Raw genomic sequence first — 16,058 nt, 5'->3', positions numbered from 1 at the left:
ATTTTCATCTGCACCTGTGCCAACATGCAAAGATTGAACACAGATGCCTCTTTTTCAGGGAGCTCCAGGGAGGGATGGAAAGCCAGGCCTGCCAGGCCCCCCAGGTGACCCGGTATGTAGACAGAACTTGTCTGATTTATGTATCTTAAATGCACTCCAAAGCCAAACAGCCTACCAAGCAAGTTTTGCTGTCCAAACTAATTAGAATGCTTGGTGACTGCTTGGTGATTTTGTTTATCCCCATTATTTTGTCGAAGGAAAAAAAATTCAGGCTGGGTCATCCTTTCTGTGTGTGTGATGAATACTTACTTCCTAAGGGTATAATTCAACTGTACAATTTTGCCCCAGGCTGAGCCTTGGCATATAATGTCTTAATCCCATTGAAAAATGAGATAAAATATATCGCTATAATTTCTATGCTTTCTAATGCTAGTGGCTAAATAAATTTCATTTTTCTAAATGAAATTTTGCAGGTAACTTACCCACAATATGGTACAGAACCATTGATTCTGTAGCTTTAAAATGCTGTAATGATTAAATTATGAAAACTGGCTTGAGTAGGCTCTTAAAAAATGAGTTTAGGCACTAAATGTGTGTTCCAAAGTTTTATTTTAGGTTAAACCTTGTTTTGAGCAATAGTGAAATCCCTTTAAAAAGCTTCAGACTCTGCAGTTATAATTTGAGAGGCCATATGGTACATGACATTGTATTAAGAATCTTGTATAATAAAATTCAAATCTGGCCTCTCAGTTCTAAGCTTCACAAATACTTTCTGCCTCCCACAGTGTTTGGGCCTTATGTGCCTTTATAAGCTATGCGCAGAAGCATATTTTGGCATTACTTTAACACCACTGTTGAGTGAATCACTATGCATTTTTTCTGGGAATCTTGCAGAGTGTTACTTGGGTTTACACAGTGGCTGTCTGAAAGAACATCTTAAGACGTGGGCCAAAATGGGACCCAAGTTCCTTCAGTGTTTTTCTTACCTATCACTTAAGCCAACTGTAGGTTCTTTTGAACTTTCATGAGAGATAACTTTAAGGCAAACTTATGTGGTACTTTTCATATTTCTCAACAGCCTGATAATGTGTTTTCCAGAGGAGTGATTTCCTTTTAATAAATAATTTATCTTTATGTATTATTTAAAACCAGTAATATACTAGGGATGGCATAAAGGTTGCCATGAAAATATAAAATACAGATGCACAGTCAAAACTATGATATGTGTGTTTGCACATTCATGAGAGAAGAATAATGAATATTTTTCAAAAATTGTTCTGAATTCTGTCAGTGTCATGTGTACATTTATTGATATGGAACATAATGTTAAGCCAATGATTCTGAAGTGAGACACTAGGAGCCACATGGCATTTTAAGGAAAAATATCTGCATGGTACTGTATGTTTATATTGTATTTTATTCATATATAAATGCATATATTTGGTTTTATCTTCTTAACTACAGATTGCACTTCCTCTCTTGGGAGACATCGGTGCTTTGCTCAAGGTACTCTGTTGCTGTGTAAGAAATTGCATGTTAATTTCCAGGAAATATCAGAAAGAAAATATTTAGCAGAAATTGAGTCAATTGCTTAGCTGGAAGTACAATTCAATTCTTAAATGGCAGGACATCTTTAAGATAGGAAAATAAACATGTGTCTTTATATATCTTATGCCATTTATCCTAATCCTTTCACTCTCTTCTTCTTTACCAGCCTCTCACTTTCAGTGGGGTAGGGGTAGAGGGCAGGGGGTAGGATAGTTATGAATTGGCTACAGGGAAGGAATTGTATCATTAGCACCCTGGAGTAGATTATTCTCTCCTCTGGAGGAATATCTTTCTCTTAATGGGTTTTGATCCACCCTGGCTGGTGAAACCTAAATCTTCTCACTGTATCTGTCATGGTCAGTCCCAAGATGAAAATCAGTGCTGCTCTATAAACAGCCACTTACAAGGCTGAATTTTGATGTCATGGGATTTTACAAAATTCCAGTCGACAACTGCCCTAACACCTGTTACTCTGTTCAATAAAAATCATCTCTACCTATTATCATCTCAGGGAATTAATCTTGCTACCTTTTTGTTTTTTTTTCCTCTAACACTTCCCTGTCTTTTATCAGTAGAACAGATGGGGGGAATGATAATGGTATATATGTAAGGGTAGGTATTTGCATGTTTCTGCCTGGTATGCTAAGTAAAATTGAGTAAGACCACATGAATATCAGGCCCATGACTTTATACTGAAACACTATGTGTTGTATCTGTGTATGAATGGACATTGTGTATGTGTACACACACACACATGCACACACACACATACACGAGACTTTAGATATATATGATTTAGTTTGTATTTCTAGCATTTATCTCAGTGATTTACACAATTATCTGCACAATCGTAAGCAGGCAAAAATATTTGTTTAATTGAATTCAAAAGACTTGAATTCCAGCATATACATTTGTAAGGTAATTGGAGTTTTGGGAGTAGATATATAAATGTAAGTGTAAATATGAATATAAATATAAAAATAAAGGAATTTCTAAGACCTCCAAAAGCCAGCAGTTTTTATAAACCAGAGAAGAATATTTGTGGGGATTTTAGGAAAATCTTGTGTTTATTGAGTTAAAATTACATCCCAGTCAATATGCCACTTTACTTACATCATCTCATTTAATTTCCATAGTAATCTTATGAGTTCAGGCTGTTGCAGCATTTCTACTCTATAGATGAGAGACCTGAAGTTCTCAACAGTTAGGCAACTTTTTCAGAGTCACAGAGCAAGTAAATGTAACATTAACACAGAAACATAGGTCCTCAGATATTCAGTCCTAGATTCTTTACAAGACAGTGGTGTTGGAAATAGGATTGCAGCAGTTCTATCATTTCAGAATACTTAGGGTTCTTTAAGGATGAGAGACTTGTATACCTTAGTAGAAATGAATATACTGGTAGAAAATGGGATCTCACAGAACAGATAAAAGGACCATGAATAGGATGAATAGGGTCTGATAGGAAGCGGAACCAGTGTTCCTGGGCTCGCAGAAGTGGAACTGACAGTCTCGCCCGGGAATCACCCCTCTAATGAATGTGCTCTGCCGTTGCTCCAGTCCCTGCATCATTTCACCCAGGTTCTGAGTCCATAGACAACAGGATATCTTGACTGATAGTCTCCACAAACTGTATACAATAGAAGAAAAGGGAGGCACGTAGTTCCCCATACAAAATCCAAATACAGGAATTTAGATTGTACGGTGGATATGCCAGGCCAATGTAATAACGTAATGTTAAATCCTGATCCTGTTACCCAGTACGTTAACTCTGTCTCTCTCTGCCTTGATTCTTTAGCCAATTTGATCATCCTGCTTTCTGTTTACAAAAATTTCTTTGATTAAAGTATTAAAAAGAACTGGCATAATTATAGGCCCCTTCAAAGGCCATCTTCTAGATTAATCAGTATATCAATCCCTCTTTGAATGACATTGTGTATTGGTTAATAATTGATGCATCTTTATTCTTTTCATGAGAAAATCTTAAGACATTTTTCCAAGAATATTAGTAAAATTCAGTTTTTTAAAAAAATTTACCATTCTGGTAACCCAAAGAAAATGAAGTCAGTTTCAAATGACTCTTAAAAATTATATTGGTAATAATGATTACCATTTTTCAATGTTTTACTAAGACAGTCAATTGAATAATCTATTTTGAAATGTTGCTCCATATTGATATGCCAAAGTTTTACTCCATATTGAAATACCATGTTTGTATCTGAAGATAATTATCTTTTTAATAGTTTTTCAACTATGGAAATCCTTTTGTTTCTCTTAAGTTCTCAAGTGTCCCTTTATCTTCATAGTTTTTCAGATATCATCAGTAATAGTTCTATAAATATATATATATATTTAACTCCCCTACCAATACATTATCTCTGTCAAATAAACCAGGTGGTAAAATTAGTCTGGGAAAGATTGCACATAACTCTAGCTTCTTTTTATATATTCAGACTCTAAGAAAGACCACCATGAAGAGAGCTGTTTAACCCAGCATTTTTGAGATGATTTGCCTCGTGTATTTGTCAGGGTTCTCTAGAGGGACAAAACTAATAGGATAGATGTATATATGAAAGGGAGTTTATTTTATTTTATTTTATTTTATTTGTTTATATTATTTATAGTACTTTAGGTTCTGGGCTACATGTGCAGATCATGGATGATTGTTGCATAGGTACATACATGGCAATGTGGTTTGCTGCCTCCATCCCCCAGTCACCTATATCTGGCATTTCTCCCCACGTTGTCCCTCCCCAACCTCCCCACCTCCCACTGTCCTTCCTCTAGTCCCCCCTTCAACAGACCGCAGTGTGTGATGCTCCCCACTGTGTCCATGTATTCTCATTGTTCAGCACCCGCCTATGAGTGAGAACATGTGGTGGTTGATTTTCTGTTCTTGTGTCAGTTTGCTGAGAATGATGGTTTCCAGATTCATCCATGTCCCTACAAAAGTCATGAGCAAATCATTTTTTATGGCTACATAGTATTCCATTGTGTATATATGCCACGTTTTCCTTGTCCAGTCTATCATTGATGGGCATTTGTGTTGGTTCCCAGATCTTTGCTATTGTAAACAGTGCTGCAATGAACATAGGTGTGCATGTGTCTTTATAATAGAACAATTTATAAACCTTTGGATATATACCCAGTAATGAGATTGCTGGGTCCAATAGAATTTCTGTTTCTAGGTACTTGAGGAATCGCCACACTCTTCCACAATGGTTGAACTAGTTTACACTCCCACTAACAGTGTAAAAGCATTTCTATTTCTCCACATCCTCTCCAGCATCTGTTGTTTCCAGATTTTTTAATGATGAGATGGTATCTCAATGTGGTTTTGATTTGCATTTCTCTAATGACCAGTGATGATGAGCATTTTTTCATGTTTGTTTGCCTCATATATGTCTTCTTTTGAAAAGTGTCTGTTCATGTCCTTCATCTACTTTTGAATGGGCTTGTTTTTTTCTTGTAAATCTGTTTTAGTTCTTTGTAGATTCTAGATATTAGCCCTTTTTCAGATGGGTAGACTGCAAAAACTTTTTCCCATTCTGTTGCTTGCCAGTTCCCTCAAATGATTGTTTCCTTTGCTGTACAGAAGCTCTGGAGTTTAATTAGATCCCCTTTGTCTATTTTGGCTTTTGTTGCCATTGCTTTTGGTGTTTTAGTCATGAAGTCCTCTCCTATGCCTATGTCCTGAATGGTTTTGCCTAGATTTTCTTCTAGGGTTTTTATGGTGTTAGGCAGGTGTCCCCAAACTACGGCCCGCAGGCCGCATGCGGCCCCCGGAGGCCATTTATCCGGCCCCCCACTGCACTTCAGGAAGGGGCACCTCTTTCATTGGTGGTCAGTGAGAGGAGCACAGTATGTGGCGGCCCTCCAACGGTCTGAGGGACAGTGAACTGACCCCCTGTGTAAAAAGTTTGGGGACGCCTGGTGTTAGGTCTTATGTTTAAGTCTTTAATCCATCTGGAGTTAATTTTTGTGTAAGGTGTCAGGAAGGGGTTCAGTTTCTGTTTTCAGCACATGGCTAGCCAGTTTTCCCAACACCATTTATTAAACTAGGAATCATTTCCCCATTGCTTGTTTTTTTCAGGTTTGTGAAAGATCAGATGGTTGTAGATGTGTGGTGTTGCCTCCAAGGCCTCTGTTCTATTCCATTGGTATATATCTTATCTCTGTTTTGGTACCAGTACAATGCTGAAAGGGAGTTTATTAAGGAGAATTGACTCACGCGATTACAATGTAAAGTCACATGATAGGCTGTCTGCAAGTAGAAGAGCAAGGAAGCCAGTAGTGGATCAGTCCAAGTCCCAAAACCTCAAAAGTAGGGAAGCTGACAGTGCAGTCTTCAGTCTGTGGCCAAAGGCCTGAGAGCCCCTGGCAAGCCACTAGTGTAAGTCCAAGAGCCCAAAGCTGAAGAACTTAAGAGTCTTATGTTTTAGGGCAGGAAGCATCCAGTGCAGGAGAAAGATGAAACCCAAAAACTCAGCAGGTCAGCCCACCTTCTTCTGCCTGCTTTATTCTAGCCTCACTGGCACCTGATTAGATTGTACCCACCCAGATTGAGGGTGGGTCTGCCTCTCCCAGTCCATCAACTCAAATGTTAATCTCCTTTGGAAACACCCTCACAGATATACTCAGGAACAATACTTTGCATCCTTCAATCCAGTCAAGTTGACACTCAATGTTAACCATCACACCTTGTAAGCTTTTCAGTATCATGCAGAATTAGTGTTCCAAGGAGCCTATTTTTGAAAATCAGATTTACACTGCTATTTATTAGGTCAAAAAGATTGAATTTGAATGGCCATAGGCTTTCTTGCCAGCTTCTTATCAATGGCAAGCTTCACTTCCTTTTCATGTTTAAAGATTCTTCCCTTTAAAGAAAATGATAGAGAATAGAAACTTAGGTTGTCCTACCTTCTGTCAGCTGTTAACTGTCTCCCCCACTCAGTGGCCCTTATTCTCTTCCTTTCTTGGTCATATTCTTATTCCACCAATTTATTTAAAATAAGCCTATATAGAGCTTTTCACACACTCTTTCTTTAGCTGTGTGATGAGAGTTATGTTTATCTTATGAGCTCAGACACTTGAAGTCAAGCCTTCACAGATTAGCTAAAGGTTACAGAGAAGGCAATGGAAAGGTAATTCCACTTAGATTTCCTATTGTCACTTGGATTTGACCTGGGAATCAAGTCTAAGTCAGTCAAGTAATTATTTCTCTCGAGTGCCTCTGCTGACAAAATGTTAGTAAAATGTATGTAGTTGGAGAACTAATTTTGCTCCCAAAAGGACAAATCCTCTCAAGTGTTTGTTGTTTTTAAGATGATTTATGCTACAGGTTGTATCAATTCTGAAATCTTGCTAGGTTTTCTAAACTTTATTATCACTCCCTTTTAAAACATTCTGCTAAACAATTGAACCTCAGTTTTTGTTCTTGACTTCTGTGTCTTTTCCTTATTTATTTAGAATTTTCTATTTAAGTATCATTGAAGACATGCTTTTAAAATAGAAAGCTTATCAATATCATAAACAGATATCACTGATGAGCTTTGTAAAGAGTTTTTACCTTACAAAAATTAATGTTTTTAAATGGGATAAATCAAGTTTCTGAAAGCAGAGTGACCTAGCAATTGCTATATCACTCATCTCTGACAAAAGTTCCAAAAAAACTTCACATCACATAAAATCTCACTTTTATAGATGGCTTTTATAACTCTCTCAGTAACCTTATCTTTATACTCATTAGAATTTCTGTGGTAACTGCCAAGCCAGTGTCCCAGGGCTGAAAAGCAACAAAGGTGAAGGAGGAGGCACTGGTGAGCCTGGAAAATATGATTTCATGACCCGGGAGGTGAGAAACCTGGCTGAGTGTTTAGGAACCCTGTAGGTTACATGTAGTGCATCCACTCAGTTCTGTTCTTCCTCTGTCCTGTAGGGTGATATAGGGCCACGGGGTCCTCCAGGAATCCCAGGCAGAGAGGGACCAAAGGTAAGGAATTCTCTCTTCCATTTTCCCCTGTGGAACCCGCAATTCAGTGTGAAAAAAGGAACCCAATTTAAAAATATACAACTTTTAAAATACATATGTGTGTGTGTGTGTGTGTGTGTGTATGTGTGTGTGTGTGTGTATGTACCTATATATATATGGAGAGAGAGAGAGAGAGAGAGAGAGAGAGAGAGAGAATGAGAGAGAGAGAGTGTGAAAGAGAGAGAGAAAGTGAGGTAAAAGGCACTTGCAAATGTTGCCATTTATTTGTTCCTCGACCCTGTCCAAATTACATGCCCGAAGTGTTCTTATAAAAGATTTTTTTTTATTTCCAAAAGATAAGAGAAAATGATTGCATGTGCTAGCTGAATGTATTGTCTTTTTAGGGAAGCAAAGGAGAGCGGGGCTACCCTGGTATACCTGGGGAGAAAGGCGATGAGGTAACAGATTCTTTCCTAACTATATAGTCCTAATATTGATTCTCTTTACATAGCTCAACAGAGTAAAAATGTTAATTTTTATATGGCTCAGATCTAATGCTAGAACCAATAAAAACAGAGACCACTTAGAGCTTTTAAATGTTGACACATTTTAAATAACATGTTTATGTTTATTACCAATGGTCCAGTTTTTGAGACAAAGAAATTAAGGCACAGAGTTAATATGTCAGTTACAATTCTTCTGTTTTCATTTAGCAGATAGCAATTCCAGCTCTCTCAAAACAAAAGTAAGGAAAAGGGGAAAGGAAAATTTTCTCAAAAGACTCCCAGGGTAGCTAAGAGATTTAAAGGAATAGTTGGACAACCAGCCTAGAAGTAAGCGCAGCTCAAGAACCCAACAGAGCTTCCCTGGGTACCCCTAAACTGTGATTCAACTTCAGCGACCTTGAATTGCCTGTTTCTTTGCTCAGCTTTCAAATTCTTGGGAGAAAAAAACTATCAGAAGAATCTTACTGTTCTAGTTTACGTCACCTGCTCACCCTCTGGATTAAGGTTCCAAGTCCAATGTGCTTTTGATATAATATAATTTTTTTACTCTAAGCCATGGTGATGCTCAGGACATCACTTTTTTCCTACATAATTCACATTAACTCTTAGAAAAACCAATTAGAATGATGAATTGCTGTTAGTTTAAACAGTTTTGAAACTAATAATTCTTAATGAAAGTAAGTAAGCCATCTGGCATATATTAACCTTGATGTTATTGTGGAAAAATAAAGAAAATCTATTCTTCTAGGTGGAGTTATATTTTACATTGCCAGTTATCATCATGTATTATTGTTTCTAATTAATATTGCTTGTATTCTAGAAAACTTTGAGGTTTGATTTTTTCCGAAGTTAAAAATTGAATACCAATACATACAATATTTATTTTCATCCATAAATAAAACATAATCTTCAAAATAAGTTATTGTGCTTTTCCTTCCTCATGTTCCACAGAAAGTTTTACTAAAGTACAAGCATAATAACTGATTTTCATAGTCCAACAGCTTTTAACTGCCTCCACTCAAAAGTAGGCTTTAAAGGCAATTGAGAAGGTAGTAACAAAAAGATCAGGAAATAATTGGAATTCAGGTTTTTTATAAGTGACTCTAAGTTAAATTTACTAGAAGTTAATTTTCATTGATTCTGCAGGGTACTTTGCTCTTTTGGTGAACTGAAATCCATTGTTAATATTCCTCCACACTTCAATGGGCTTTTTCTTTGGTACCTCTCATAAATTCTTTAACACAATTCACAAAATTTTGTGCAATACTTGTTACATGGGGAGTTCCAGCTAGTTCAGAAGATTCTTTTCCATTGTTTCTTCATATCACTTGAATAATGTGAATAAATCTGAAGTAACCTATTGACTCGTTTAGGCCTTGTAGAGGAAATAAGGTAGTGCAGCTTTTCCTCTAACAGAAGGGAAATAATGAATATAATCTTGTCTTCTATTTGGTCTCAGATATTATTTGAAATTACAATTTATTGATTTGTCAAAGTGAATAAATCTTTGACCAAAAACATGTGAATTTCCAACTGACCAATAAACTATCCCATTTCAACATACAATATGAACATAAGATCTAATCTTATAAAATCTCAATGTCTATTGTACTCTTAGTGGAAAAGATACAGAGAGATACCCCATCTCTTTAAGCCTTCTAATTATTATGTCTTTAATCTGTTTGGGAAATGAGAGGGAGGGGTTGTCTGCTTGTTTATTACTATTAGAAAAGCAACATTTTCTTACACATTTTTCACAGACAATGTTGCACAGCTGTTGCACAGCTCGAGATAGCAACTTGGAAGATACTAATAGAACACATGCTAACCTTTGATAGATTTCTTGCTTGAAATGAAAGTCTTTCTATAATATTTTAGGATAATAATTGATAAATTAGACAAGAAAAGTATCATCAGCCAGATATTATAGCAACAGAAAATATTCTTGGTAGAAACTGAACTAGGACTTGCAAAATGAAAATATCAGAGAAGGGTAAGAACATAGCTCCAGTGATCTTTGAATATCTCTGCAATAAATTTTAATTTGTATTTTAGTTTGGCACTATATGTTAAATTAACTGGCCTACTCTTTAATATGTATTTGTCTTCTTTAATGACCATCTTGTCTTCTAAAATTATCTTATTGCCCTTTATGCATCGATAGTAACTTTTACTTTTACTACAGAATTTCAGTCTTTTCAGAGAAAGACTGCTGAGAATGATTTTTTATTTATGGACTCGAGTTTATTTTAAAGTTTAATGTGGTCATCAAAGGTTAATGAATCCCAAGCTTATAAATTAGACTACCTAAAAACTCACTCAGCATCTCTGGACTGATTCAGTTTTGAGACTAAAAGTAGCAAAAAAAGGAATATATATATAATGCATGTACATGTCGAAAGAATTTAATGGAAATATGGATATTTTGAGATAAAGAATTTCTGGTATAACAGTTACAATCTCCAGTCATTTAGAAGTGCCATTATCAATGGAAATGTTTTTTACTTTGCATTTATAAACCTGTATACAAGTTAATTTTAAGGGAATAAAAAGAATGAGTACCACATACCAATATGTACAGCCTGCACATGCACATGTGTCCATGTACACACACACACACACACACACACACACACACACACACACACAGAGACATACACAGTACTGCCAATGAGATTGATAAAATAATTTTGGAGAAAAAATATGTCAACATTCTTTAACACAAACACACACAAGATATTGCCCAAGACTTATGACATGAGGAATTCTAACATGTTCGAGTAAAATTTTTAAGCATTTCTTCACATCATGTCACATGAATAAACCTGAAGTAACAAATGATGCCATTTGGCTTTGAATAGACAAATCTGGAAGAACTTAGTCCTTGATCCCACTGATTCAAAGAATCTTGATCCACCTCACAGTCCTATAGAATGCTTATAATCAATATGTAGTAACATTTCCATGGTCACATCATCTAATATTTACAAAATATTTGAAAATTCATATATCATAATCGTAAAAGGTAAAGGAATTGTATGATGACAAAGAATGGTATGGCAATATAAAAAGAATACTCAGTAAAAGATACTAAATCCTGAAAGAGTGGAATCATTCAATCTAGAACTTGATGTATATCGCAGGGTTATCTGAAATAACAAAGGGGTACTTTAAAATATTCTTTTTCATTATAGAAGTGATCTCAGTTCACTATAGAAAATTGGAAAAATACACAAAAGCATTAAAAGATAAAATTTCTCCCTATTCCCACTACCCAATAAGGACTTCTGGTAATAATGTCATGGTCCACAACTGTATTAGTCCATTTCCACACTGCTATAAAGAACTTTCCTGAGACTGGGTAGTTTATAAAGAAAGGGCTTTAATTGACTCACAGTTCCACACATCTGGGAAGGCCTCAGAAAACTTACAATCATGGCAGAAGGTGAAGAGGAGGCAAGCAGCTTCACAAGGCAGCAGGAGACAGAGCAAAGGAGGAACTTCCAAACACTTATAAAACCATCAGATCTTCTGAGAACTTACTCACTATCATGAGAACAGGATGGGGAAAACTGCCCCCATAATCCAATTACCTCCCTCCCTCTACTTGTGGGGATTACAGTTTGAGATGAAATTTTGGTAGCAACACAGAGCTGGATCATATCAACAACACCTCATCTATAAATTCCAAAATGAAAGCCTCAGAAAACCCTGTAAATGTTTCCGAAATTCGACTTTGTTTCCCAAGCAAATTTTTTTGGCAGCCCAATCTGGCCTAACTCTCATGGAGCTTGTCTATTCCACTCTGTTAGAGTATCATGTTTTGCCACAGAAATATTTGTGTGTTTATTAGAGGGTACGCCTTCAGGCACCACTGGCAGTGTTACATAATATTTAGTGTGTAAATCATGTTACCTATGAAATGAAGTATATCATGTTATCTGTGAAATTCCGCCAGACCAGAAAGCAGTCTGTGATTAAGCTAGTCTGTTTGAAATAGAAATTGCATATAAAAGAGGATTCTATTTTTTATTTATGATTTTTGGCACTAAAAATTTATATTTTTGAAATTTAAAAGTTTCTGATAAAACTTTTATCTATTTTTCATGATAAAATAATAAAAGTCTGTATGTATCATTCCCATCTTTTAGGAAGTACATTTACAATTGTTTAAAAATTTAGACCCCGTGCTACAAATCTTATAAGATTTGTGACTTTCATTTTTGTATGTTATCTAACTTTTCTAAAACATAATTTCAATAATTGCAAAATGTTTCTTGAAAAAGGTGAAAGATTTATGCGATCTGAAGAGAAACCAGAATATTCATATTATAAATTGTATGTAACTTATTTAACAATATTCTGTTGTTGGCAAATGTATCAAAGTAACAAAACTAATTACCTAAGTGAGCTAATCTTACCAGTTCTTCCTTGATATATAAATGTATCGGCATCTTAAATCCTAGCCAGTATAATTAGTGCTATTCTATAAATCTAAGGAGAGGAGGGAGGAGAAATCTATTCATTATTATGCTTAAACGATTAAAGGGTTCCAAATTTAAATTCACCAATGAGCCAAATTTCTTCTTATAATAAACTGATGAGCTAAAATAAATATTATATCATAAAACATATTCCATTTTTCCCTAGCTGAATGAAGCTTCAGTGCAATCATATATTTCTTTGATGGCATTCTGCCAATCTAAAATTTGTATTTCCATGTTTACCAGTACGAGATTCTTAGATACTACTGCTGATGGAATGGCTCTGTAAAATCAGAAATTCTCTATGAATCACCAGATTAAATTATGTTTGCTACAGATTCCATATTGTGGCATTTTAGCTCACTCTTCTTACTCCTTAAAGCTGAGTATTTGCTCATATTCTTACTTATAAGTGGGAGCTAAGCTATGAGTACACAAAGGCATACAGAGTGATATAAAGGACATTGGAGCCCCCAAAGCAGGGAGTATAGACAAGGGGTGAAGGATGAAAAACTACTTGTTGGGTACAGAGTGTACACTACTTGGGTGATGGGTGCACCAAAATTGAGGACTTCACCATTATACAAATTATCCATATGACCAAAAATCACTTGCACCCCTAAAGAAAAATTAATATTTTTGAAATTTAAAAATTAGGAAAAAAGGGGTATTTGATTTGTATATGACATACATTATGTTTCTCAGTTAGCTAAATATGCGTTTAATGTTCAGTGGTCAAAGTATTTGGTTAACTAAAATGCCTTTTTCCCAATGATAGATTTTATGGTAGGAACTATCTTTTCCAGGGTCTTCAAGGAATTCCAGGCATTCCAGGTGCTCCAGGCCTGACTGGACCCCCTGTAAGTATTTGTTAAAACAATTCTATTCACAGGTCATATCTGCTGAGACGATGCAAGGTGAATTAATTTTCTTCATTGCCTTTTGTTTTCTGTGCCTCTATGTAGATTGTCCAGCTATTGCCTAGACAAGTACCCTCATCCAAGCTCTGAGATTTTCATTTAGTATTAAGGCTGCTCAGTGTCCTGGGTACTTGCAACAAAATTCCACCAGACCAGAAAGCAGTCTGTTATTAAGCTAGTCTGTTTGAAATAGAAATTGCATATAAAAGAGAATTCTATTTTTTATTTATATTTTTTTGGCACTAATCTTTAGAAGAAATAGTCAACTGGCACCACAAACTGAGAATTTATTTTCTAAAGGAAAAAAAAGTGTGCTAAGGATTATCAGATTTAATTTATTTTTATTCCTATGTATAAATTAAAATACCTCTGTTTCAGTCAAGACTTTTACTGCCCCTCAAACACACTATCAAGGCCTTTGTGTCTTTCACTGTCTTGTTTTCCTAGAACAGAATCTCTTTTCCTTTTGCCAAACACAATCTCTCATTCAAACAGAGTTTAATTCTAGAGTTGCCAGATAAAATACAGTGCATGCAGTTAAATTTGAGTTTCCGATAAACAAATAATTGTTTAGTATAAGCTCATCCCAAATATTGTGTTTTTATTTGCTAACTCTGGCAACTCAACATATGCTTCAATTTCTCTGCCTCATCCTTTCTTAGAGTTCCTATGCTGATAGAGTCTTTACTACACCAATAAAAATGAAGTTATATTTTTTAATGTTTGAAATATGGATTTGCTATAATTAAGTTGTGTCATGTATGCTTTCACCACATTTATATAGAACAAACCTGGCTTTAAATTGTAACCTAAAATTAAAAGTGATGAAAAAGAGTTGTGAAAGAAACCATGAAAATTATAGCTAACTCTCTTCCCCAAGGATTAAAATTAAGTTTTATTTTTCAGTGGTAAAATGCAGATCACATATCTCAATAGGCACACTGTTAATTCTGCTATCTTGAAGTATTTAAAATGGTGATCCCTACCAAAACTGTATCTCATTTAGGAAGGCATAATGTTATGTAAATTGCCATTTAAACAGCAAGACTAGATTCTTAAATGTATCAAAGGTTCCAATTAAGGTCATTAAATGTGGTTGACCAAGGTGAAAAAGCGACCACAAATACAAATTTTACCCTTCCAAAGGCTTATCAGCAGGATACAGCTGCTGTATCAGCCAGAAGAAATATAAGCTTTTAGGGCTTATTTAATTAGGATTAAATGACCTTCAAAATGTGTAAGTTTTAGTAACCAACTTCCAATACCCTTTGGCCATTTAATTGTTGTTTCTGTAACAAACTTAGTTTTGTGTTTGACAGGGCTTATTGGGAAGAACTGGACATCCTGGTCCCACAGGAGCAAAAGGTGAAAAGGTACAAAGGAAATGCCTCACTTACCATCCAAATTGGGGCTTGGGGTGGGAGCAGGATGAGACTCTTCACAGAGAGAGCCATAAAATCAAGCAAAGCCTGAAATCAGAAGTGATGGCAGGGAATAGCTATTTTTGTAGTGAACTTGGAAGAACATAGGTCCAAAGGTTGTTCTAAACACAGGAGATATTTTCCTAGGAGAAAGGATAAACAGAACACTGGTGCCATATAACAAAAGTTCAGGCTGGATTCGGGATCCTGGGCAACCATCTATGTGGAAGGATGGGGTGGGGGGAGCCTCCTGAAAGGATGCAAGTAATGCAGAGTGTACCAGGGAGCTACACCCACAGAAGCTATCAGTTTTCTATGACTAAATACCATAGTTGGAGTGGCCTATAAACAACAAATATTTATGCTTATTTCTCACAGTTCTGGAGTGTGGGAAGTCCAAGATTAAGATGCTGGCAGAATCAGTGTCTGACAGAGTCTGCTTTCTTGTTCATAGATGGCACCTAGTAGCTGTGTCCTCACATAGTAGAAGGGTGACCAAGCTCCCTTGGGCCTCCTTTATAAGGGCACTAATCCTTTTCATGAAGGCTCCACCCTCATGACCTAATCACTGCCCAAAGGCCCCACCAAAAGCTCCAGACAGCAGGCTGGCTCTCAGGACCAAGATTCCAGTAACTAAAGAGCTTGCCAAGACAGTCTAGAAGTTCTGTTCCTAGACAGTCATGGGGAAAATTCACTGAAGAACCAGGGTAGCTTATTTCCTGGTAGATCAGTTATTGGACAGATGGGTTGCCGTGGTCAGAAAAGAGGAACAGCAATAGAAGAGTCTCAGAGAGGACGCCACACAGCTTCACATGTTTACCTTATTTAGGATCTAAATTGGCCCTATTGCCCTAGTCCAGGCAGAGCCATAAAATAAGTGAAATAAGCCTAGCTATTCAGATAAGGGAAATAAGAATCAAGAGTCCACATGTGCCACTCAAGCAGCTTCCACCCACTCATCAGGACACAAGTTCCTTGACCAACATGGAACATAATGACATGAAGGAGCAAATAAATCCCAGCACATTTTAAAGAAAACAATGCCTTTATTCTAGATAGTCTACCCCACTAGCCTTTTTTCTCTGTTCTCTATGGAAATTATTCAGTCATAGACTTGCCTTTGAAGTTAATGGGAATTCCACACTGAGAAGAGCTTTGGAGCACAAATGAGAGTGAAGATATGACTTTTAATTGTGCCAGGGGGGAAA

At 36.2% G+C, this 16,058-nt stretch overlaps 1 protein-coding gene across 7 annotated transcripts in view; it reads left to right on the top strand.

The window, feature by feature from the left end:
* Window positions 1-16,058, top strand: part of COL19A1 (collagen type XIX alpha 1 chain) — a 364,360-nt gene that overhangs the window by 297,679 nt on the left and 50,623 nt on the right. For all 7 annotated transcript variants that reach the window (XM_074398116.1, XM_074398115.1, XM_074398114.1 and 4 more), the window contains 7 exons: window positions 59-112; window positions 1,465-1,506; window positions 7,298-7,402; window positions 7,487-7,540; window positions 7,924-7,977; window positions 13,316-13,369; window positions 14,749-14,802. In XM_074398116.1, the coding sequence (XP_074254217.1) occupies window positions 59-112; window positions 1,465-1,506; window positions 7,298-7,402; window positions 7,487-7,540; window positions 7,924-7,977; window positions 13,316-13,369; window positions 14,749-14,802 (417 nt within the window). The remainder of the gene's footprint in view (window positions 1-58; window positions 113-1,464; window positions 1,507-7,297; window positions 7,403-7,486; window positions 7,541-7,923; window positions 7,978-13,315; window positions 13,370-14,748; window positions 14,803-16,058) is intronic.

This window comes from Saimiri boliviensis, chromosome 4, assembly GCF_048565385.1.
Source record: "Saimiri boliviensis isolate mSaiBol1 chromosome 4, mSaiBol1.pri, whole genome shotgun sequence".
Taxonomy (NCBI): Eukaryota; Metazoa; Chordata; class Mammalia; order Primates; family Cebidae; genus Saimiri; species Saimiri boliviensis.
This window is presented reverse-complemented; position numbering and strand designations above follow the sequence as displayed.